This window comes from Talpa europaea (genome assembly GCF_964194135.1).
Source record: "Talpa europaea genome assembly, chromosome: 12".
NCBI classification, from domain to species: domain Eukaryota; kingdom Metazoa; phylum Chordata; class Mammalia; order Eulipotyphla; family Talpidae; genus Talpa; species Talpa europaea.
In genome coordinates this window covers 67,892,996-67,916,729 of record NC_140079.1, presented here as the reverse complement: position 1 = coordinate 67,916,729, position 23,734 = coordinate 67,892,996, and the positions used below count along the sequence as shown (strand labels likewise).

Genomic DNA, 23,734 nt, shown 5'->3' with positions numbered 1-23,734 from the left:
CAGAAAAAAAAAGGGAAGAGAGTATAAAGAAGTGTCCAGATTGGCTGAAATAGCATCCCAAAGAAGAGAAGAGAAGGAGACTCTTATTGTGTTTGCTGATTGCTTCGACCTCCAGTCTGACCGCTTCAGCGTTGGGAGAGAAACCCTCCCTCCTGGCCCGACCCGACTGGGGCACAGGGTCAGCCGGGATGCGATTGCTGGGAGATCAGTTGGAGGTATCAGAGTGAACACTGCCAGGGCCTTCTGTAGGGGAGGTCACTGATGAAGGGGTAGTAGCATCCTGCCAACCTCCATTAGCCTAGAAGGGAAAAAGGGAGAGAAGTCAGTCCTCTGAGATCGGTGTCTGTGATGAGCAGACAATGACAACAAGTCAACGTGTGGACAAGGCCGGGCACAGTGCCTGGCACCTGGGAACACTCCACAACTGGACAGCTGTTATTGTGGTGGATAATATTCCCCCCGCCCTCAAACGGGTTCTGGGTCGTCCCAGTGAGACTCTGGACACAATGTTGACACCTCCCACTGCTCAAAGAATCTTTCCTTCAGTCTGAGTTGTCAAAATGATTGGTGCATGTGCTCTAGGAGAGTGACAACTACCTGGCAGGTCAAGACACCTGACTTCTAGTTCTCACTCTGAGAAGGACGAGTCACTGACTTGGGTGAAGCACATCTACCCTTTGGCCTTGGGTTCCTCTTGAAGAAAATAAAGAGGTTGCCCAGGCACTCTGAAGGTCCTCTCCAGCTCTGGATGCTCCCTGTTATAGAATCCCAGGTACCGGTCTGTGCAAGGTTCTGTACTGGATGCTCTCAATGATGAGTGAGCTATGGCTCATGACCTCACAGAGGGGACAAGATGAGCACATGAATGAACTATAATTTAAAGAAGAACCTAATAAATGGTAAATCCCAGTTGTTACGAAGGTTCAAAGGAAGGTGGTATGCCATCTTGTTGGTACATCCACAAAACCTTCACAGAGGAGGTGCTCTTTGAAGCAGAAGGTGATTCGGGTGAATAAAACAGGCAAAGCCCAGTGCCAAGACCATTAAGGACAGGTCTGCATGAATATAGTATGGAGAGAAGTGGTGAGAGAAGGAGCTACAAGTCTGACTTTCATTTGTAGGTCATTTTTCTAAGACTAAATCCAGAAGCATCCAAACAATGGACTTTTCCAAAAGGATTTGTTTTAATGAGCACCTTTTCCGAAAAAGATCTCATCATTAAACTAGCTGAAGAGGATTTGCTCTAGTGGAAAATCCATGATGCAAAAGTCATGACTGTTCATGTCTTTTAAAGTACTAAAATGTAAGTATGCTATAATCTCTACTCCACTCCCCACCCCTATCACTGTTTCCCTTTGGAGTTAATGGGCTTCAAGTCTGGGAATGTTTAAGTGGAACAGACCAGGTCTTAAACATTCCTGTCAATTATCTCCCTGTGTATATTCTTCTCATTTTATTACCTGAAATATTGGGAGTAGATGAGGCAGTTAGTAAGACTGCCATTTGAAGGGACCATAGCTTCTCCACATAATGCACAGGACGAGGATTGCACTTGGCCTTGAGCAGGTGCTACCAAAAATCTTGCTCACAAGCCATTTGGGAAAAGGCAGAGGTGCCAAGGAAAAGCAGGGTCTGGGTTATGACTGAAACAGAACACAGCTTCCTGACCTTTGAGTCAAATTCCTTTTCCCTGTCTTTTTCATCCACCTGGCTTCTTTTTCTTTGGCTCATCCAAATGATGATCCAATTTTCCCAGGAAATCCAGGCCTTCCATTCAAAGCCCCTCCCACCAGTTACTTCAGCATGATGATGGGTTGTTGCCCCAGCTCTCAAAGACCCCAAAGACTAGATCTGGATACCAAGAGGAAACAAGTTCCTTGGAAATGTCAAGAATACTTCTCCTCAATTCAGAGCAATGAATAACTGCTCTCAAGGTCACCATCACCTAACTTCAGTAGCTTTCCCACTACTCCCTGTTGGAGGACATCACCCCTTAGAACAATGAGGGGGAAAAGAGAATTTTTTCTTTTATAACAGCAGGATTTCCTCTTTGGGGGACCAAGACTCTGCAGTATGATCAAAATCAAGAACAGAACTAATTCAGTTTCCTAATGTAGGCTGGTTGCCGGGATGATACTACCTTAGCCTCCCTTTGCAACCCAAAACACATACATTCTGGTACCATTTTAGACTGATTGAGAATGGTGGTTAAATTTATTTTCCCCACATAGAAAATCCTTTACTATTTCATTTATCTTTATTATAAAAGTAATCTATGCTTATGAATATTTGCTATCATATATGTAATAGTTGAAAAATAGGAAAAGCATAAAAAACAAAGCCTAAAACACCCATAATTCTATAACTCAGAAGTAATTGCTAGCATTTTGGTATCAGTCTGTCCTAATAGTATTTTTTATATGTGCATGCTTACTAGATAGATAGATAAGTATATAGGGGTGTGTGTGTGTGTGTGTGTGTGTGTGTGCGCGCGCGCGCACACGTGTGTGCATGTGTGCAGAGTATTCTGGGATTTAAAGAAAACTAGACAGAAGTTCTTTAAGTATAGTGTCACAAAGCAGAGAGTAAAGTGTTGGTAAAAGAGAAAAAAGGGCATGTTCTAGATTAAATGTGGGGGTCTAGCAGATGCGGAAGCTCTGTGACAACACATCCGGTCCACGATCCCTAGTGAGCACATGGCATGGAGGAGATTCATCATGCTGCTCACGAATCACACTAGTGCTATTACTTTGCCACGCTGCTATAACTCCATCCAAACAATAAGCGGCCCCCAAATGAAGCCATTAGTAAAGAAAATGAGTTTTGTTGCGTTTCCTTATGAGGGAGCTGGCAAGGCATGCTACATTGACTGGAAGGTTCCAGAAGTCATCTTTAAAGTTTTGAGTCATCTCTAAAATAACTGAAATAACTCAAACAGTAGACATCTGATTTCTCCCCTTAGGAAGTTCTGTTTTCCCAAACCAGTGTGCAAGACGCCAGAGGGCATGGAAAATTCACAGATGGTAGAGCCAGGAATTAGTTCAAGCTCATATCAAAACTGGCATCATAATTGTTAATTGGCCTGCTGAAGAATAATACGTAAAACGTTCTACTAAAAATAAGTATCTCTAAAGCAAACCTCTTGCAGTTGTCCTTTTCTCCCCAAGTCCCTGTCCGTCCAGAAACACGCACAGATGCACACACCAGATTGGATCACCCATCACCCCAGGGGGACCAGAGGCGCCCTGTGAAGTCCCACATCCCAGCAAGCCCTGAGTTCCAGGCAAAGTAGGAAGGTGGGCGCCAAGCCTCGGATATCCCAGTGATGACTCTCTACTTGTTACCATGTCCACGCCACTGTCAGCAATGATTTCAAGTTAGATGAGAACAAGGACTTCAGAGGTGTGTCAAACACTGGGAAGTGGGGAAGAATTCTTTTCTCTGCAGGTGCTTTATACCATAGTATTCGGTCTGCTGCCATAGCTGCTAAAACCTCCACACTGAGATCAAAAACTGCCAGCAAACCTAACTTAACGGGGTTCCTGTAAATCACTTCGGCTGCTTCAGCGGTACCAGTGCTGCTTTAATGTAAGCCGATCACAGGCTGCGCCGTCTTGGGAAACAGCTGACCTCGCTTACTGCCACGTTAACCCTGGGGAGCAATTCCTTTCCTCTTCCCCCACTGCAGTGAATATTAAGTAGGAAACTCTGCCTTTGTGTGTTTATTTATCTCTGGACACAGTGAGAGTCAAGATGGCCTCATTAACAACTGTGCGGGAGGTCGTGGGGGGCAGGGAGGATGATTTTTTTTCCCTCTGCACCCCAGCTACCCTTTCACTCTCAGATGCAAACTATCCTTTAGCATGCACATGCTCATTTGTCAAAACGCTGATTTTGGAAACCGCAGAGAGGGTGACGGGTGGAGAGGTGAAATGTGAAAACCCACGTGTTCTTTTTATCTCTGAGAACACCCCCAGTGACACCTTGCACCCAGGGCTGCAGGAAATTCTGTGGCCCATGACCTAGAAAACCAGACCGGATTCTAACATTTACTTCCACCAGGTGTAGCCTAAGCCAGTTTCCGGCTCTACCTGGAATCTCAGGGAGGGGGAAAAATAATAGAATATCAAACTAGGGCAAAATACAGCAGGTTTCCTGGATAAGAAACTGAACTTTAAAAACACAAAGTCAAGGTATTTGGGAACAAAATGCTTGAGGAAGAAAAATGATTATTTATTCTATATCCTCCTCTAATGAATTTGGCACATTATTTGATGTGCACCAGATTTGGCCAGAACCCCATCTAATGGATAAAGCAGAGTGAGCCCATCTGGGGAGCCTGCCACAGAGCAGAGGATGGCGTGACGGCTGGTGGGAGGAGAGCAATGTTTCTTCTGACAAGAACCAACATCCCAGAGTTATATCTGAAACCCTGAACTCTCCCCTTTGCCGCCCTCCTTGAGCTGGAACAGGGGCCACCTGCCTCTTCCAGGCTGTAGCCAATCCATCCTGCTTTTAACCCAGATCAGGGCTTGGCTACTGGGCTGAGAACCACCGCCCCAGCCTCCTCTTCTGCCTGCTCCTCCTTTGAGCTTACCTTAGCAGCACATGGTTGATGCAGAGAATTCATCACCTGATGTGACAGCCCAAGCGAGCCTGGCACTAAGAAACTCTCATTTGCAACCCAGAAATGCGCTGAGATGCCACAAACAGGCTGATGTCAGCACCGAGTTGAGCTCGATCTGCATATGGGCCAGATGCCATTACCAGAGATGCTTCAGCAACGGTGAGGAGGTGTACGTGCCCCGGGCCTCAGTCACCCCCTGCACTGGGGGCTGGCCAGGAGGAATGATACTGAAACATGGGTGCGCCCTCTGCACATGCACAAGCTTGGTGCACATAGGGCGTGCACGTGCACACACACACACACACACACACGGAGACAGTGTGTCAGCTCATGCTGTAGAGGTCACACCCTACAGCCACCATTTTCCCATCAAGCTAGAAGGGCTACATGTTCCTGATGTGGATATATACAACCTCCCCCCTCCCTCCCCCAGCAAGATTATATAGTAAGCACCACCCAGAGATGCTCTGGAAGGAAATGTTAGTGGAAAGCCCCCTTGAGGGGCAAAATATTCAAAATTCCCTTAATCTCACAACTGTCAACTGCAGCATACCGAGTCAGGCGACCTGATTCTGTGTCTAGCCACCACCAGAGAGAGCTTTCAAATTTGTAATGTTGACCATGTCACATCCTGGGTAAACCTTTAAGGGCTTCCTATCACCCTCAAGAGGTTTGAAGTTTTCATCAGGCTTCTCATGTCCTTGATCTTGTTTACTCTCCAACTCAAGGCATGTGTGCAGCACTTCAACCACACCAGGGACTCAGTCACCCCACATGGCTATTTCTCTCCCCTTGACTACAGCACCCATTCATCCAATTACATTTTTGCTCATACCTTGGCTGTGTAAGGAAAATGGGAGTAATTCAGGTTCTTTTTCACCTCCTGCTACTAGCCTCTAGGGCCACCACCTGGGCTTTGCTTTCCTCCCAGATGGTATCACCCACACGTGATATCATGTTATTGCAAAAGGCACTTGGGAGTGCGGGCACAGGACATGTGCACCTATAGACACTCAGGCCAAGAAGGAGGAGAACATGGGGCTTGTGCATACATAAATGCGGATGCTTGGGCTGAAAAGCTGGAGATCATTATGAGAGAGATTGGGTGAGTGAGAAGAGAGAAGCCTGAGAGAGAGAGGAGATCTGGATGGGGATGTGTGTGGGGGTTGGGGCTGGGGCTGGGAGGCTCAGTTGCTGCCTGCCTCCCAGCCTCCCTGCTTGCTGGTCTGCTTCTGGATCCTGTCCCCTGCTTCAGCATTAAAGACTTGTCAAATCTACCAAGGGCTCCAAGATTCCTTTCTGTCTGCCTGAATCAACAATGAACCTGCCTGCCCTGGGATGGTTGCCCCTACAGGCTGTTTTTCAATGTAGAGTTTAAGTACAGTGCACCCTTACGGCCCCTGGCAGAGTCTCCCCCTTCAGCAGGTCGCCAGGTCTCTGTATGTACATTCTTCTCAGCCAGGCCCTCCACCTGGGCCACCATATGTATGTTTTCTTCTGCATGCCTGTTTCACCTACCAGACCCGTGACAGCAGGGCTGTGGGCCTTATCTTTGATTCCAAAGTACCTACCACAGTGCCCGGTACATCAAAGATTTTAATCAATATCTCTTAGACATATGAAGAAGTAAATAAACACTGAGTACACAGTAACATCTATCCTCTGTCTTGGGTGTGGAGAGATATATGGTATCAGGTTCCTGATGCCCACAATTCAGTCTTACTAAATGTAAAGAGCTGCATATATTTAAAAATATGCAATAGCTATAGCAAACACAGTGGCAGATTTCAGAGTAACTTTTACAGCTAGAAAATAAAGGTTTATAAGTAGACATCAAAGAGATCTGGTACTTCATAGGCTACCCCAGGAAAGTAACTATTAACTAATATTTACACAATCCTGTTTTGCTGTTAAGGAAAACAGTTGAGAAAACATTGGATGCTGCCTGTTGCAGCTCCACAGCTTAGCAGGCCATCTCAATAGGAGATGTTCTCCCTGGGAATACATACAGAAGAGAGACACCTGTCCAGCACCTGCAATGTCCTCCAGGTCACCACCTTGTGCTTAGAGGGAATTGCAAAAATGTACAGGACACAGTCCTGAAATGACCCATAGGGTCCTGACCCTTCTTTATTCTCCCTAGTGCTCCCACCTTAGGATTGGGAATGATAGTGCCAGAAAAATTTGCATTTTAGTTCTCTAACAATTTTTAGTATGAATGTGTCTCGTGCAGTATTTTTATTTGATAAATCTGGGCAAGCCTATCTGGGAGTAATGTGTACTCTCCATCCCAGTACATTTCATTGTAGCCTCGTCTGATACCAGAAGTAACTCTGAATCGGTTTTGCTGCTTTTCTTACTTTGTCCTTTGCATCTGTATTCCTGTGGCTGACACTATCTCTACTTAGTCCATGCCCAGCTTCTGCTTGATTTCCTTCTTATTACAGTTGCCTTAAGACTGAGATGGTAACTTGGTCATGTGATTGGAATCCTGCTCTGAAATCTCAACTGACCCCCTGCTACCTGCTATCACATTTCCTGGAAGTCAGCACTCTGCCTGGATTATCTCATGGCTGTTGACTCGAGGTTCCTGTGTCCATGTTACCTGTATACTCTCTCCAAGTGCACCTACCACACATGGTGACCTCACATGCAAGTCACACCACCACACTCCTTCCTATCTGTGTCCCACCACAGCCTCTTTAGCTCCCGGACTTTGCTTTGAAGGTATGTCAAGAACTGTCAGCATTGCATCAACCATTCGTGGTAGAGAACGGATTCTCTTGTCCACAAGACTTGAGTAGAAGTTCAAGTTGCTGTGAAGAAATAATAGATTTTACTGCCTTGGCCACAGTGCGATTCTTTCTTACTCTAAAGATGGAAGTCAAGTGAAGGATTTTGCTGTTACCTGTCCCTCTTCTCTGATCTTTGGGAATCCAGGTCATTGTTCAAGGTTTGGCCTACAGTTGCCTGCTTCCTGCAAATGTATTTAAGGTGTATCTCCTTCCACTTCTCTAAATTCCACTTCTACAAGAGTCAGCACTGCTGACTCTTATACCCTTCATTTTGACATTTAACCAGGGATAGCTGTTATTCATTTCCTTAAATAGCCATATGAGTATGGGTCTTATTCTCTGTCCTCATTTATTCTTAATCCTATCCATATGTCTTTATAGTCTACCTTGGGCAATGAAGTGGACATACAGTAGTAGATAAAACACATTTTTGACAAATCTGTTGTTTGTGCTCATGAAACTTACTTTCTTGCAGGAAACAGACACTGGATAAAATTATCAACAGAACAATTATAGATTCTAGACGGTAATAGGTGCCATGAGGGAGAACGATGGGGCTTTACCCAGATGTGGCTTCTGGAAATTTAGCTCAAAGATGAACAGAAAATAGAACAAGAGTGGGCCAAAGAGCCCTCTAAGCAGGGGAAACCAAAGACTCCAAGGAACTGAAGAAAGACCAGACCAGAGGGAGCTATGGGATTGAGTGGGGAGTGCAGCAGGGGCAGGCAGGTGAGGAGGGTGGAACATGCTTTGTCTGGGAGGCCCCAGAAGGGCTTTGATTTTTTTTTTAAAGATTTATTTATTTTTATACAAGACCTGGGGTACATGCCAGAGGCGCGGGAGGGTAAGAGGATTCACCAGAGAGAGAGCAGGGAGCAGAACAGGCAGATGAACAAAATACACTGCTGAAGGGAACAGCGGGCGCGACAGGAGAGGTCTGCCGCGCCATGTGGCTATCTCCCTGACTGGCTAGGAATCGAACCCGTGCTGCAGAGGCTGTGGACAGCTTCACAGCACAGCGCTCAACCCACTGCACCACCGGGGAGGCCCAGGCTTTGATTTTTTTATTGAGGTAAACTTGGCTTACATTATTCTTGGTATTTTGGAGGTACAGGACAGCCCCCCCTCAGGTATTGCCACCATAGTATCCACACCAATTCACCCATAGTCCTCTACCATAGTCCATTGTTTTGAATCATCAATGAGGTGACCCATCACCTACCCACAAGCCACTAGTGACAAGGATCATGTTTGAAAGGGCAGCTGCTCCATGAAGAACTTGAGTTGAACAAATAGAGAAACAAAGCTTGGAAAGTGTCCCTGCGTGCCAGCCCTTGTGAATACAAGGCCTTCTGGCTTGGGTGCCCATCCCAGTGGGGCAACTACACAGGACTTAAAGCAGAAATTCTCTTATACAATCCAGTGCAAACTCTTATTCTAACTTCTCAGGTGAGGAAACTTGACTCAGAACTAGAATTAGCCCAGGTCAGTGTTCATTTTATGCCATTGCTTTTGGACATTTCTAGCTACAAAAGCCTAGGTGATGTGGACAGTATGTAGGGACACATGCAGAGTGGCTGCTACTGATGCTCAGAGCTGATGCCAAAGATTCACTTTCAGGGAATCTCTGCTGCTTATTAAATGGCAGAACCTAGGGGCCACAAGTCTAGCCTCAGATAAGACATTCAGGGGACAGGGACACAAATACCTTCTACTCCTAACTTTCAATGCACCTCCCCAACCTGGTTTCAGACAAGATAATCTCTACTTCTCTGGGGTTACACTTCTGGGGTCATGCCCTACAAGTGTGGTGGTACCATCTTACCAGTTAATAGGGTTCATCTTACATGGGCGTCGTGGATTACTGGTCTAAGAACTAGGTGGTAAGTCAGTACATCTGTCCCATAAGCAGGAACATGAACTCGCTTATTACAAGTCACTGTTTCCAGCCTCATCTGCAGGACCTCTAACTGCTGTCTCAGGTTGTGAGACTCAACTGCAACATCTCCCGGTATGCTTCCTGGCTGGCACTCAGCGCCACCTGGGTGGAGGGGACAGACAGGCCAAATAGGTCCTGGATCAAGACCTATTTTGACACCTTCTGAGCTTCATTCTCTTGCAATTCATCTGTTACGAGGACCAGATATTGGTACGGCCATGTGAGGCACTCAAGGCACAGAGGATGGTTTGGGTTGAGTCTTTCATAGCTCATATGGAATATAAATTTGCATATATGTCCACGTTTAGGGTTGGGTTGCTTTCTTATTTCTGTTAAAAGTTCAGTAGGACAGTTTCACATAATGTTTCTATGTCCCTCAGACTTACGAAGCTCTTAGTATAAATGTCCACACATAAAGTTAAAATTTACAACTTGTTCTGCTTGATCTTTCAGAGGCTATCCTGACCTGTTAAAGAAAAACAAGCCCAGCTTAAGCCTTGGTGCAGAAAACTATATCTGGATAAACATTCTCTATACTCAGTCCTGAAACAACCAGAAAACTTACACACACACACAGTGCACAAAGCCTGCATAATTTCCACATTTTTAATCATCTCTATGTAGGATTAAAAGATGTTCAGAAAGTACTGCAGCACCTAAAAGATGTTCAGAAAGTACTGCTTGTGTGTGGTATTGTACATGTACACACATGCACATGGCGCGGGCACACACACACACACACACAAACTGATGCTGCTTGTCCTGGAAAAGTACAAGACAACAGTCAATCACATTTGCTCTTATAGTCAAACCTGAATAATTCAAGCCAAGGATTTTTTTTTAATCTTGGTATAAATTATCTGATTGGCTGATTTTAAACAGCCCCCTATCCTTCATTTTATTTTTATAACCTTTGATTTTGCTTTGGCTTTTTTTTTGAAAGGCTATTATTTACTCAGGGCACACACAGAGATTGTATACACACCTTAAGGATGAACAGTGGTTACACTAGGAACACACACACACAAACCATGGTGTAAATCTTGAGGCTATTTACCATCACACAGGAAGCTAAAGCCCCTTACACTTTTCTGACCATCCAAGAGACAGCAATTACCCCAGATTATCAGACCAACAATGACATGCCGCGTAAAGAGAGACACTGAGCCAACTCCACATCCCAAAGACTGGCAGATTCAAGCACACTTAGGACATTAATAGCAATTTACGTGCCATCACTGAGACAAAGCCACAAAGGCTCCGTTGGCAGCCTCTTATTTTGAAGCCTATTATTTGTGGGAGTTACAGGCTATAATCACAACAGAAACTTTCAAAACCCTTATCTTTCGTGACGCACCAAATCTATTTCAGAGCCATAATTGCTATGTCACCGGAGAGTTTGCTGCTTAATGCACTCAAATGCCATTTAGTGTTTGCAGGGTCATTACAGCTAACAGAAGGGTGGGGGGAGTTTTGGTGGGAAGAGCTGTGGGGGAAATGCAGACAGAGAACCTGGAGGGGAATATGCTATAAGGGGGCTCTGGCCTCCATTGTGCCTAATATATTTATGGGAGGGTATTGTTGTTTTGAGAATGCTATTTTGCCCACTTGACAAAATGAGAGTTACAAGCTGAAAAACTATGTTTGTACTCAAGAATTCTGAATCCATCTGACACCATCCCAGAGGTCTCTAGGGAGTACTAGGGAATACTCTTGTTTATCTGGGATTCTCATCCTAGTGTTGAGAAGGGATTGAGTTTTTTCTTTAATTTTTATTTTTTTCCTTTTAGGTTGACACAGAAATCTCTGCAGTGCTGTACTGCTGTACCCTGCTGTACTGTTGCCTCAAGAGTCAGACTATATTTTCTGCTATGGACTGAGAAGGCAAAAGGAATGATGGCAAGATGTTAAAATTCAAGAACCTGCAAGAATGTGCTACCTTATAGATGGTAAAAGAAGGCAGATGGAGACCAGTACAGTATCCAAATGGGGGGTAAAAAAAAGCCCAAAATATTTATCCATGCAAAAAGACCATGCTCTAGATGTTAAGTCTTTTAAGGTCATAAGAAAGCTTTAAAATTATATATAGTTGTATTTCTTCAACTCAGTTGTAAACTAGCCAATGACTTTTTGACAATTCATAAAACTCAGGGTACGATGAAGTAAATTTTGACTAAGCGATCTCTAGGTTCTTTCAGAAAACACTTAGATTGGATTTTATAGTCCTGAGTTTTTTAATAGGCCAGAAATATAGATACATCTAATAATTCAGATTGCAGGGTTAATTCCCTTTTTTTTCTTTTAAGATTAACACCACTAACACTTAATTCCGCCTTTGTTTTTGCTGCGATACCAATCCAGCTTTCACACCTAGAACTTTCCCCAAAAATAGAATGAGAAGTACAGCCCCATTCCACATGAACCCCTCTCCTTTTAGAAAGTGTCCTTGATTTTACAAATGTTGCGTAAGTGCAGAAGGGAATAACACCCTTACTATGTAGTAGTACTTAGAAATTCATAAGAAAAAGGTAAACATATGAAAAAGATTCAATCTCACAAGTAATGAAAAATATACAATTAAATTAAACTAACAATGACATGCCACTTTATAATCTGATAATTGACAAAGATCAAAAAACTGCTAAGACATTGTTACGGAGGTTGTGAGGAAACAGTTATAAACTGCTGGGGACCACCATGAGTTAATAGAGGTCTCTAGGAGAAAAGTTTGTGATACATCATGAGGGTCTTAGATTTGTTAATATCTTTTGATCCAAAAACTCAACTTTTCAGAATTTATGCACAGAAATAATAGAGAACTTCACTGAATAGAAGGTTAACTGCAGTGTTATTAATAATAGTAAAAAAAAAAAGAAAAAGGAAACAAATAAAATGTCCCACATTAGGTATTGATTAAATAAATTATGGATTTTCCTATAACAGGCTCCAATGCAGTTATTAAAATTACATTTGAGAAAAATGTTTAATGCTATGGAAAATATTCATCACATATTTTTAGTAAAATAAGTAGGTTATAAAAGATGTGATCATAACCCATACAAAATACACTTACACACAGAATGCCAGAAGGTGACAGAGCACAAGGTTAGCCAAAATTTTCTTTGGTGTGATTTTCCTGCACTCTCCAAATTTTATACATTAAATATTAATTTGCAATAAGAAAAAAATTGTAAATACAGAATTTATACAAAGAATATGAAGGAAAGATGATATCTCATTTGTGTGTTTTGTGCGCTTGAAAGGTTTTGGCCAAAGTCTAGAACTCCCTGGGAAAGAGCCTTATACAATTAGTGTTTAAATTCCATTCTGAGGAACAGAGATGGAGGGAACTAGGGCTCTGTTGGCTGGAGAAGAGAAAGCTAGCCAGTGATGTCAAAACCCTCTTCAAAATACAACAGGTGAAGAGTGTTAATCAGTTGTTCTTCATTTTCTTTTTTTTAAAATTTATCTATATATTTTCATATCATTGTTAATTTTTGTACAAGTCTGATTTCTCTTCTCAGGTGTAGTCTCCATAAAATTACCACCACCAAGACATCGTGAACTGTCACCTGTGAACTCTTGTGCTCTTCCCTCCCCTGTTTTGATCCCTCTCCCTCTCCTACCCCGATGAATGTGTCCAATTTATAGTTTGCCTGCTAGTTTTGTCTTTTTTTCCCCTGATCCCTTGCATGGCTTCCCTATGTTCCTCCTATAAGTGACACCATCTGATAGTTTTATTTTTTCCTGCTAACTTATTTCACTGCACATAATTCCTTCTAGCTCCATCTATGTTGGTGCAAATGGCATGAGTTTATCTTTTTTGATTGCTAAATAGTACTCCAGTTTGTATATATACCACATCATCTTGATCTGCTCATCTTTTTTGGGGCATTTAGTTTGCATCCATATCTTAGCTATTGTAAATAGTGCTACAATAAACATGGGTGTGCAGGCTTCCTTTCAAATTAATTTTTTTGTGATCTTTGGGTGGATTCCTAGGAGTGGAATTGCTGGGTCATATGGTAGCTCCATTTGTAGTAGCTTCAGGGTCCTCCATATTTTTCCACAAAAAAATAGGGAAAAAGTCAAACATGGCAATCAACTTAGAATGAGAGTGGCTTGAGACAGGCCCTAAATCTTTTATTTTCCCTGTCCTAATGTCCAACAAAATAACTGGTTAATAATACACTCCAAGAAAATGCGAATGGCTGACCAAATGAGTGAATGAATGAACAAATTGTGGATCCAGTTCAAGGCCTCAAGGCAATACCAGTCCCCCCAAAAGTATGCAGAAGAGAAATAAGAACAGAATAGATACCCACCAGAGATCTGCAACATGAGTTAGTGAAGATGCTAAGGTACAAGGCCTAGAAAAGCTTAAAGTACAAAAGGCTGTGACAAGTGGAAAGAAAAAGAAGGAAATGTCATTTTCGTATGGGAGAAATTCTCTCTGGACAAGAGAAATCCAAAAACACATTTGTTTGTAGGGGTTCCAATCAGGTAGAAAGTCCCATCACCAGTCAATCTGCTGGTATAAGAATAAAACCACCTCAACGCCAGATTCCAGTAGGCTCACCTCTGCTATGAACCAGGTCTGAACTGACAGCTGGGGTATAAAGCTGTCATCTTTCTCTTCAGAGACTGAAGGACTAGAGAGGAAGTAAAGGTAAGAATCAGAAAAGATTTCCCACTTCAACCAGCATGCTAGGGGTACAGTCTGGAGGAACTAGGAATTACTTCCAAGAGAAGAGAACTCTGAGCTAAACCTTACAAAATGGGTAGGATGATGAGAGGTGTGCCCACCGTTCAAGTTCTGCCTAGGGCATCTATTGCTTGAGCATAACCATGAGGAATCACCTCCAGGAAGGGCCAAACATACTAAGATGGGGCATAGTGGCAGGCACTTGGGAAACGTCTGGTCTGGAGAGGAAGTACCAGGCAAAGTATTGGTGATTTCCCACTACAAAATAATCACACTGTACAAGGAATGCTAATGGACATCTGCAGGTCTAATATACTAAGTTTTAGTGGTTTTATTAGTATTATTCTGATGCTTGGTTATACTCCCCCCCCCCGAACTTTTTTGGTTAACATTTGTAAATATCTAAATTGTTTTAATAAACTTGAATTAAATAAATTAATACATATAAAGTACCTAACACATGGGAAAAAGTCAATAAGAGTTAGTTATTAATACAATTATTAAATGTCATTTTAGCCTATTAATTTTCTATCCTTATTGTTTTTTAATTGTTCTTTAATTCACTCCTTTATACTCCTTCCTTATTTTATTACTACTTGATTTGTTTTATAATCTTTATAAGTATGTTCATAGCTTATATATTTATTTTAACCACTCAGCTTAGCTTATTTTACGTTTGTATTGTTTTTCTTTAGCGGCTATGTCTCTGGATTGCTTTTAACCTTCCACTTATCCATTTCACATGCAATTTGAATATTCTCCTGCCTTTTTTCTTTCCATTACCTGATAGGTCACCATATAGTCTTTCTTCCTAATTCTGTTTTTCATTTCCTAGCTCTTTTTAATTTAATTTTTTCATGATTTTTCTAATTTAAGTTTTCTAACTCTATTCATAGTACATTATCTTGGCATATTATTACACATATTTCATTAACATATTAAAAATGCCAGGTGTTAGGTGTCAACAAGAGGAGGGATAGTCCTGGTAGGAGTCCAGGCCCAGTGAGGGTAGGATGGTCCATTTCCTCTTCTGTTGGTCCAGGAGATGCTGTTACCTTTATATTTGGCAGCCTAGTGTCTTCAATGCTAATCCTTCACCCTCTCAAACCATTATTTAACATATTCAATCTAATGAATTAACAGGCAAAATTTTCCTCTTTTTCCATTTTGCCATCCCCTGATTAAAAAAAAGATCTGCCTCCATTAATATTTTACACCTAGATTCCTGGAACTATCTTGCCATCCATTACAATGAGTCACCAGATCTCCCCATGAAGTGACATTTGATGTAAAATCTCTGTTGTTGCTCATGTACGGAAACTGGGTCCTGGTTAAGTTTGGTTATTTAAATAAGATACAACAGTAGTTGTAGAGTTGGCTCTCTCCAGAGAAGGTCTTTATATATAATTTTCATATTTAATTTTTAATAAGAAGCCCATTGGTCTTAGGCTTTCTAGATGCTACCCTGCAAGGTACATAACAGAACAGTCATCACTAAGTTTCTACATCTCTTCCATGTAAGCCAGGCTCCAGCGTGTTTATTATCCAGAAACACAGCAGATTCTATTACTGTAAGTTTCTTCCCAAGTCCTTTAGCATGAGAACTAGAGGATCAAGCCTCCATTTGGATGAAGGGAAAGATCAGAGGCTTTGGGATGCATGGACCTGGGTCCACACCAGGCTCTCTCACTTCCTGGCTGTTGAATCTCAGTATACTGCTTGGCTTCTCTGCGCCTCCACTTTCTCACTGTCAGGTGGAGATGAGAATGTCTGTGAAGGCACTGGGCTGAATCAGGGCACTCAATAAACTTGATGAGTTAGGATTCCTTTTTTTTTTTTTTAAAGATTTATTTATTTATGCATACAAGAGCTGGGGAACAGGCCAGAGATGCGGTGGGTGAGAGAATTCACCAGAGACAGAGTGGGGAACAGAACAGGCAGAAAATACATTGCTGAGGGGAGGAGCAAGCGGGTCAGGAGAGGTCTGCTGTGCCATGTGGGTAGCTCCCTGGCCAGCTGAGGATCGAACTCGTGCTGCAGTGGCTGCGGATTGATTCATAGTACTGTGCTTAACTCCTTGTGCCACCAGGGAGGCCCGAGTTAGGGTTCTTCATGAGTTATGGATATTGGTGGAGGCTCCAATTACCCCCAGAATATGAAGCATGTAGTCAGAGTTTGTGTTAGTCCCCCCTCTAAAGGGAACAGAGCCCTCAGGAGTGATGCTGGATCTCCTCAGAACCCCCAAGCTCTGCTGGGAAAGGGGCTCTGCAGTCTCCCCCACCAGAACCTTATCCTCATACAGGGTATCCTAAGGGTTAGAGCACAACAAACCACTTTGTTCTATTGAAAATGGACTTTTTAGCAGTTTGGCTGTAAGTGATGGGTATGGGAGGGAAAGAGCGAATTCTGATGGTTGGAAAGGAACAGACTATTCTGTAACACTGTGCCTACTTCTTCCTTTTCCTTTTTTTTTGTTCTTTTGTGTGAACTATGAGAAAAGGGTAGGCACAAGAAAGTAAAAGGAGGTAAACTTATATGCAAATGTGTAACATTGGTCGAAACCCACAGATATCTATAAATCTTACGATTTATAGATTTAATTGTATAAAATTTTACAATTACAAAACAAAAAAATTGCAGAGAGATACTGAACTGTATGTAGTTAATGACATTCATGGCATTTACTTTGGCAAAAGTATACCACTGGCCGCAATTTACTTTGAAATTCATTACAAAACTGCAATGGATGGATGGCTAGAAGGATGTGGTTATCAGTAGAGGTGTGATGAGTCCAGTTAAGTTAATATTAACAACAGAATCAGGGGGGAGGAATGCTGGTTTCACTGTAAAGTACTTCCAACTCTTCTATGTAGCTGAAAAACTTCAAAATAAAATGTTAGAAAAAATTTAAAAGGTAGTCTCCTTAACACGTTCTCCTAAGAGAACATAATTCCTTCTCATAGGAAAGTCTGAGGTAGCATTTAAAGGCTTCAAGTCCTAGAGCAGAGCTTCCTGAACTTAAACTGTTTAGGAATCACTAGGTGATTTGGGTAAAATACAGAATCTGATTTGAGAGTCTGGGTGGGGCCTGAGATTATGCATTCCTTATAAGCTCCCAGGGGATGGCTGTTGCACAGAATGGCAGGAGGAAGGGACAGCTACAGAGAGGCTGCCGCCAAAGCCATGAGTCATCTAGGAGATCTGAGCTGACTCTGACCTCCCATAAGTACCAAAGGTTAGAGAAGGTTCAAGAAGAATTCAAAAACATGCCCTGCTTAGGAATGAAAAGTTACTAGGTTAGATGAATTAGTGGGTGATGGAGTTGAAAGTTATTGCAAATAGAATCATAGTAAGTGTAGGTACTTATATATTTTAATCTTGTCCCATATTATTTTATTGTCTAAAGTGTACAATTATCCTAATCTGAGTTAACTTCTTATACATGGTTAATTTTTAATAAAGGGCTCTATTTATTGTAGAAAGGGCCTATTTAAGTAGAAAAAATGCTTTTTAGGTTCTGTGTTAGGAAATGGACTATTCTCATGGCAGGGTCACAGCCCTAACACAATCATCACATTTCTGGATTCTACTAGGTGGTTGGTATAGCATCTAGACTGAGCTGTCCAACTGAGGAGCCACCTGCCACATGTGGCCATTGAAATTCAAACTTATCCAAATGAGGTAAAATTAAAAATTCCTTTTCTCAACCACACTAGCCACATTTCAAGGGCTCATCAGCCACAAGTGGCTAATGGTTAACTTAGTGGACAACAGTAAAATAGAACATTTCCATTCTTGTAAGATATTCTATTGGAGAGCATGGCTGTAGAAGGAAAGAGAATTCTTGGCATAGTTACTTGAAAAATATACATAATAATGGAAAATATAAATGAATTATAAGTTTATAAGCCACTTATATATTTTTAGTTAATAGGAATGTGACTATTCTTTTACAATGAACTGTCCCAAAATTCCGTAAATATATATTGACACTATTAGTCTTCTCTTTCAGAGAGGCAGAGGGCTACCAGTTCCTCTAGCTTTCTGGGTTTTTTTTTTTTTTTTTTTTTGTGGAATGAGAGAACTTTGTACTGTTGATTTTAATTCCTTGTGCTGGATAACAGAGGGTCCTCAATAGGACCCTCTATTCAAGTCAGTGTTGTCTCCTGCCATGTATCTTTTACATGAGGAAGAATTTTCACTGAACTGGAATACAGACAGAGATAGAGATTTTTTAAATGGACCAAATTTTTAAATAACAACATGATTTTCTAAGGAAGAGGTTTAATATTTTACCTGAAAGCAAGCTTGTCTAAGAACAGGGAATAATTCCTATGAGACAAGAAGAGGCAAGGCTAGTCCCAGCAAGAAAAAGGCCATCTACAGAAATCAATGGTAGCACTCCCCACAATTAAATTCAGCTGATTAATTGCTTAATATTTACTGAGATCTAGAGGGGTTACGTCATGCTCAAGAACACCACAAAAACAAATTGCCCTTTTCAGGTTGTGATTTCATTCTTTACAGGGCAGGAGACAGGACAGACTTGAGTCTGGACCTAACATGATCCTAATCATGGATGCAGAGTCACATGTGGGGATGCTATGCAGTGTGGATACTATCGAACACCAATTGCAATGAAAAGAATGCAGTGTACATTGTCGTCTTAAGAACATCTTTCAAAACATACAAAGTTCACTTTTATTTATAGCTAGAAAAAGTATTTCCCCATCTCTTATATTTCCTTGGTAATGAAAAACCTCATGGTTTACAAGTAAAATACAACCACGAAAGAGGCATCATCTGTCAGTCTTAGTGTCCTTCTTAGAGTTCAGTAAAATGAGTCCTATGGAGTGAAAGTGACTTACCTACCACACACAGGCAGAAGTGAATACAGACACCTGTGTACATGCCTCCCTACATACTAAGAGGGTGATGTTCAGTGATTGTATCAGTAGGTTTGAGATCAACAAAATTCCTAGTGATTCCTTTTACAAAGGGATAAGGAGTATTCACAATAGGATGCTAATTGTTCTAAGACCACAGAATGGCTGTTTGGTTGGGGGGATGCATTTCTCAAACTATTGCTGGTTGACTGTGAATGCCTCTCCTCTGCTATATAAGCTAATTTTAAATTTCCTCCCTAAAATATGGACTCAGTTGGTTCCCTAGTATTCTAAGAACAAGTTAGAGTGAAAATAAAATAAAAATAACTTTTTCTGATCCCAGAAAAAGTTAAAGTGAAAATAAATCCAGATTGACATGAGGGTTTTAAAACATCTCTCATTTAGGGTTTCTCCAACTTGACTGACTGTATTGTATAACATAGGTTCATTACCTAAGTTCAAAATGACACATTTACAGAATGAATAGATAAATGAATGATGAATGGATGGATGGATGGGTGGATGGATGGATGGATGGATGGATAAATGAATGAATGAATGTATAAATGAATGAATGAATGTATAAATAGATGAATGAATGACAATGCCACTGAGTAATTGCCTCATTTGTTTTTGTATCCTTAGGGCTTTCACCTGGGTAGCTGGAAAAAAACAATGTATTGCTTATGAATTTACAATATTGGGATTATTCTTTTGCCTCTAACTATGGAGGATGCTAACAAAAAGCTTTTCTAGTCTCAAGTGCTCAGTTGCTGTGCTGTTAAGGTTTAAAGCCTCATCATGTAAAAACTAAAGGGACTTACTGTTTCCCCTTGGCTGTGTCATAAAGAAGAGACAGGCTGTCCACTTCTTGAAGGAATGAGGCTATGCACCCCATTCCTGCTGCCTTCAGACTGGTTCAGACTGTCTCCTCCTGCTCCTCCCCCTTCAGCCGGGGGCTGTTCACCAGTCCCTGTTTGCAGCATAAGAAGGTTCCCAAAGGCAACTAACTGGGGACCACATCTGGATCTGTTTTAATCGCTTCAGAATTCAAATTCAACTTGGTAAAATAGAAGAATTAAAACTCCATATAATTAAGGTGAGTCTTTAAAGATTTGCATTTGAATTTTAAAGATTCCCAGTCCTACAATTCCACAAGTGGCAACACCTTATTAATACCTGCTTTAAGTGGAAGGAGGTCTCTTGGAAGTAGTTAAGAAAAAATTAAAATGATGGCTTGTAGCCAAGTATTATTAAGTAACCCTTGTGATATCCAAATCGTTGAAAAGTATTCACTTAAGTAGGATGTGATTTTTGTCCAAATGCCTTTTTTAAAATTTCCTTAGTGAATGTTCTGCTTTCCCTTTACTTAACAATGGGAGAAAAGAAAAAAACAAAACAAAAACACCTGTGTTATGGTTTAGAAAGATACAGCTTCATCTCTATTTCTCCTTTACTGCATTTATTACAAAGAAAAATAAATGGGATTTTTCTTTTCTAAACTGATGTTACTGGCCCTCTGATTTTATATAGAGGGAACACTTACCACTTTATTTCTATTTTCACTAAAACTCTTGGATATGAAAAATCCTATAGGGGTATCTATTTACATTTAAGATTGGAATGAACTCACTCCCTTAATTCACATTTGAAAATAATTAAAAGCAAGTTGTTTCATTCCTAAAGAGTGCTCTCTGCCTTCAAAAATCTTTGAGAATTTAAAGGAAGAAATCCATGTCATTCAAGTTCTTCCTCCTTCCTTCAAGATATATTTGGAGGGAATGCAATGGGATAACTAGAAAGGACAGGAGGAACTAACTCCAATGAGACAGTTTCCTGGGACGACGAGGCTACAACTGAGTCTGTGTCCCCTGAGCTAATAGTAAGAATCAAAGAGCACACTTGTAAGACTCTAAAAATACAGACCTCAAAGAAGCTTGGAACTTATTCTAGTAGATTTTATAGAGAAGACAACAACATAGAAGAGAAGTGACAAAGTCATAAGAAAAATCCAAGTTTCCTGCTTTGAAGTGGCTTCCGCCTTCTACCAGTTTGTCGATGGAGAGTCAGCGTCCACATCTGGGAGGGACTAGAAACAATGATCGATCACCACATGGATGGTTATCCTACACAGGCTTGCTATGGGGATCCCTTAGGATAGGCAGAGTCACAGGATTCAATGGGATCATTCTCTCAGCTATGTTATCCCTCTGTTTAATGCCAACTTTAATTTTAGTCTCAAGGACAATACATTTCTAAACAAATTAGAAACCTTTCCCCAAAAGTTGTTTGAATCTATTTGAATTAAAAAGACAGTATATTTGTGGGTTAGTAAAACACTTAAGATAAAAATTACTAGGTAATTAAGAGCTGATACGTACTTATTGGTTATTAAAATGCATTTTTGAGTTTTCTTCTAATCAATTGATTCATTCAACAAACATCTTTGAGCATCTAATATAAATATTGTAGGACCATACACATATTTGGGAAAGACACAAAGACCAATTAATAAGTATGTCTGTGCACAACGCTGTAATGTGAGGTTAAGTATGTATGTGACAAAGCTGAGCGAGAAGAGCAAGGAGGGCCACAGAAGAGACAGGCTGCAAGAAGGAGCTGGTGTGGGCCAGTGAGTAGAATCTTCACAGCAGGGTAGGTTGGGAAAAGCAATACAGGGCAGAGAGGGCATTTTTGTAGATGGTACACCTGAGCACATGTAGGGGGATTTTGCACAACCAGGTACAGATGAGCTGACCGTACAGACTGGCATCAAAATTTACCTGGATGGCAGGAGGAGGTAGAAGCTAAGAGTCAGACAGGGGATTTGATCTTGCTTAGGGAGGATGGGGAAGGGGGATAGGGGGACAGTGCTGACAATCTGTAAGCAAGGAAGGGCAAAATTCAGGGCATGTGGGCAAGAGAAAGGAGAAACCAAAGGCAGCAGCAGCAGCACTCATTAAGAAAGGATCACACGAATGAACTATTTCTAGAACTAAGATGGTGACAGTGGGAATGGAGAAGAAAGAATGGATGTGATAGCTAAGTGATCTTTAAGTATGTCTGATTGACAGAGAAGTGGAATAATCCCTCCATTACTTAGAGCTGCTCGAAGCCTGGTAAGTATTGCCCATTGTCATCTGAGAACACGAAGTACTTAGGGAGGTATAATTTAACACTCGCCGCGGCTAAGGAAGGGGGTCTTTAGGCCTTGCATAACTCTATCCATCTCGAAAGCATACCTTTCCATCAGAAGAGAATAAAAGTGACAACTGTGTCCTAACCTATCCTCACCGGGAACTACCCACTGTGAAAACTGCTCACACAAGAGGAGAAAAAGGTCAAATTAGAGAGTTATCACTTATTACATTTCATACTGCATTCATGTGGAACAATGTACGCTTTGCCAAGCACTGTTCTTACTCATTTTCTCATTCCCCATAAAGCAGCACTTGAGGTATTAAGGGTGGGAATTACGGGCCCGATGTTTTCGGGAGAGGCTGAGGACGGCCACATGACAGTGACCAAGACCAGCATCTCCCACTTCCCGGGATAGGGCACTTCCCACCCACCTCAAAGTGCCAACCTTACACAGTCGTACTTCAATGCAAGCGGCCTGAACTTCATGGGATTTAAAATAGATGCCGGTTGGCCAAGAGAGGGGTGCGGTGAAAAGCCAGCCAAGGGAGCAGATACAGGCTGCCCAGAAAGTGTCCTGCATGGAAGGAAACACAACCCAGAGACCAGCTGGGAATTCCATTGCTGCCTTGGGTTTAGAAATTGTTTATTTTTATTTCTTGGCTCCAACCTTTCATTCCTGTCCTTGTCTCTTCTTGTCTCCCTCCTTTTCTTTCTTTCTCCCTTTCTTCTCCTGGCAGCCAGAACCCCGCTCTGCACATACACATGTCTCAGCATTTAATACCATCATCTAAAAATACATCTCACGCTAACAAGCTGTCTCCTGCAGGTGGCACAATTTAAAATTGATACCAGAGGAACATATCGTATCATGATCAGCCTTTGATTCATTTACCCTGCATATTAAAGATCCAGAAATAAAATAAACACAGTTTACAAGAAAAAAATTAATGCAAAATGTGAGACGCTTTCAAGTGGCATTTTCAAGCCCTGTTTTGGCGGTGGGCTTATGTAATCAGATATAATTGTCTGCACGTGTTTGGTTATACTATTGCAGAAATGATTCCCAGTCCACCAGATGACATCAGAGGGGTCAGTGTTGGCCCCCCAGTGTCTGAGAGCTGCTCCCCTCTGTGCTATCCTAATAGGGAAGAAAGATGACAACTGTCCACCCCATTTCCTGCCCAGCCACAAAGCCTTTCTTCACTTCTCTTTGTAAGGGTGCCCACATTCTCATCCCCACACTCTTGAACTTGCTTCATGTGCCTCTCCCCCACTTACATACAGAGCGAAGTTTTCCCTGGAAAAATCTATCTTAAATCTCAGAGATTCAGGAAATACATGAATGCACATAGGCTTGAAACCCCACACACAAACACGGAGCTACTTCAGCCACCTGGAATAAATTCTTGAGGACATACTTCTTCACCATGGCATCTTGTATTTCTCTAAGCAGACTTCGAGCAAGCTCATTCATTAATCATAATTAGTAGTGTTAGCATAAGCACAAGAAGGGACCGATCTCTCTGCTCTGGAAATCCTTTCTAGAAAAGGGATATGGGGTGGGTGAGGTGTAATGATGAACATCTGAGGCGGTGTGAACTTATTCCTCTGAATCACATACAGTGATATAAAATCATGTTA

General features: G+C 41.7%; 1 protein-coding gene across 3 annotated transcripts in view; it reads right to left on the bottom strand.

Annotated features, from left to right (window-relative positions):
* Positions 1-205: 205 nt before the first annotated feature.
* Positions 206-23,734, bottom strand: part of PBX1 (PBX homeobox 1) — a gene marked incomplete at both ends in the record, with an annotated part of 273,185 nt that continues 249,656 nt past the window's right edge. For all 3 annotated transcript variants that reach the window (XM_084251229.1, XM_084251230.1, XM_084251232.1), the window contains one exon: positions 206-298. In XM_084251229.1, the coding sequence (XP_084107355.1) occupies positions 206-298 (93 nt within the window). The remainder of the gene's footprint in view (positions 299-23,734) is intronic.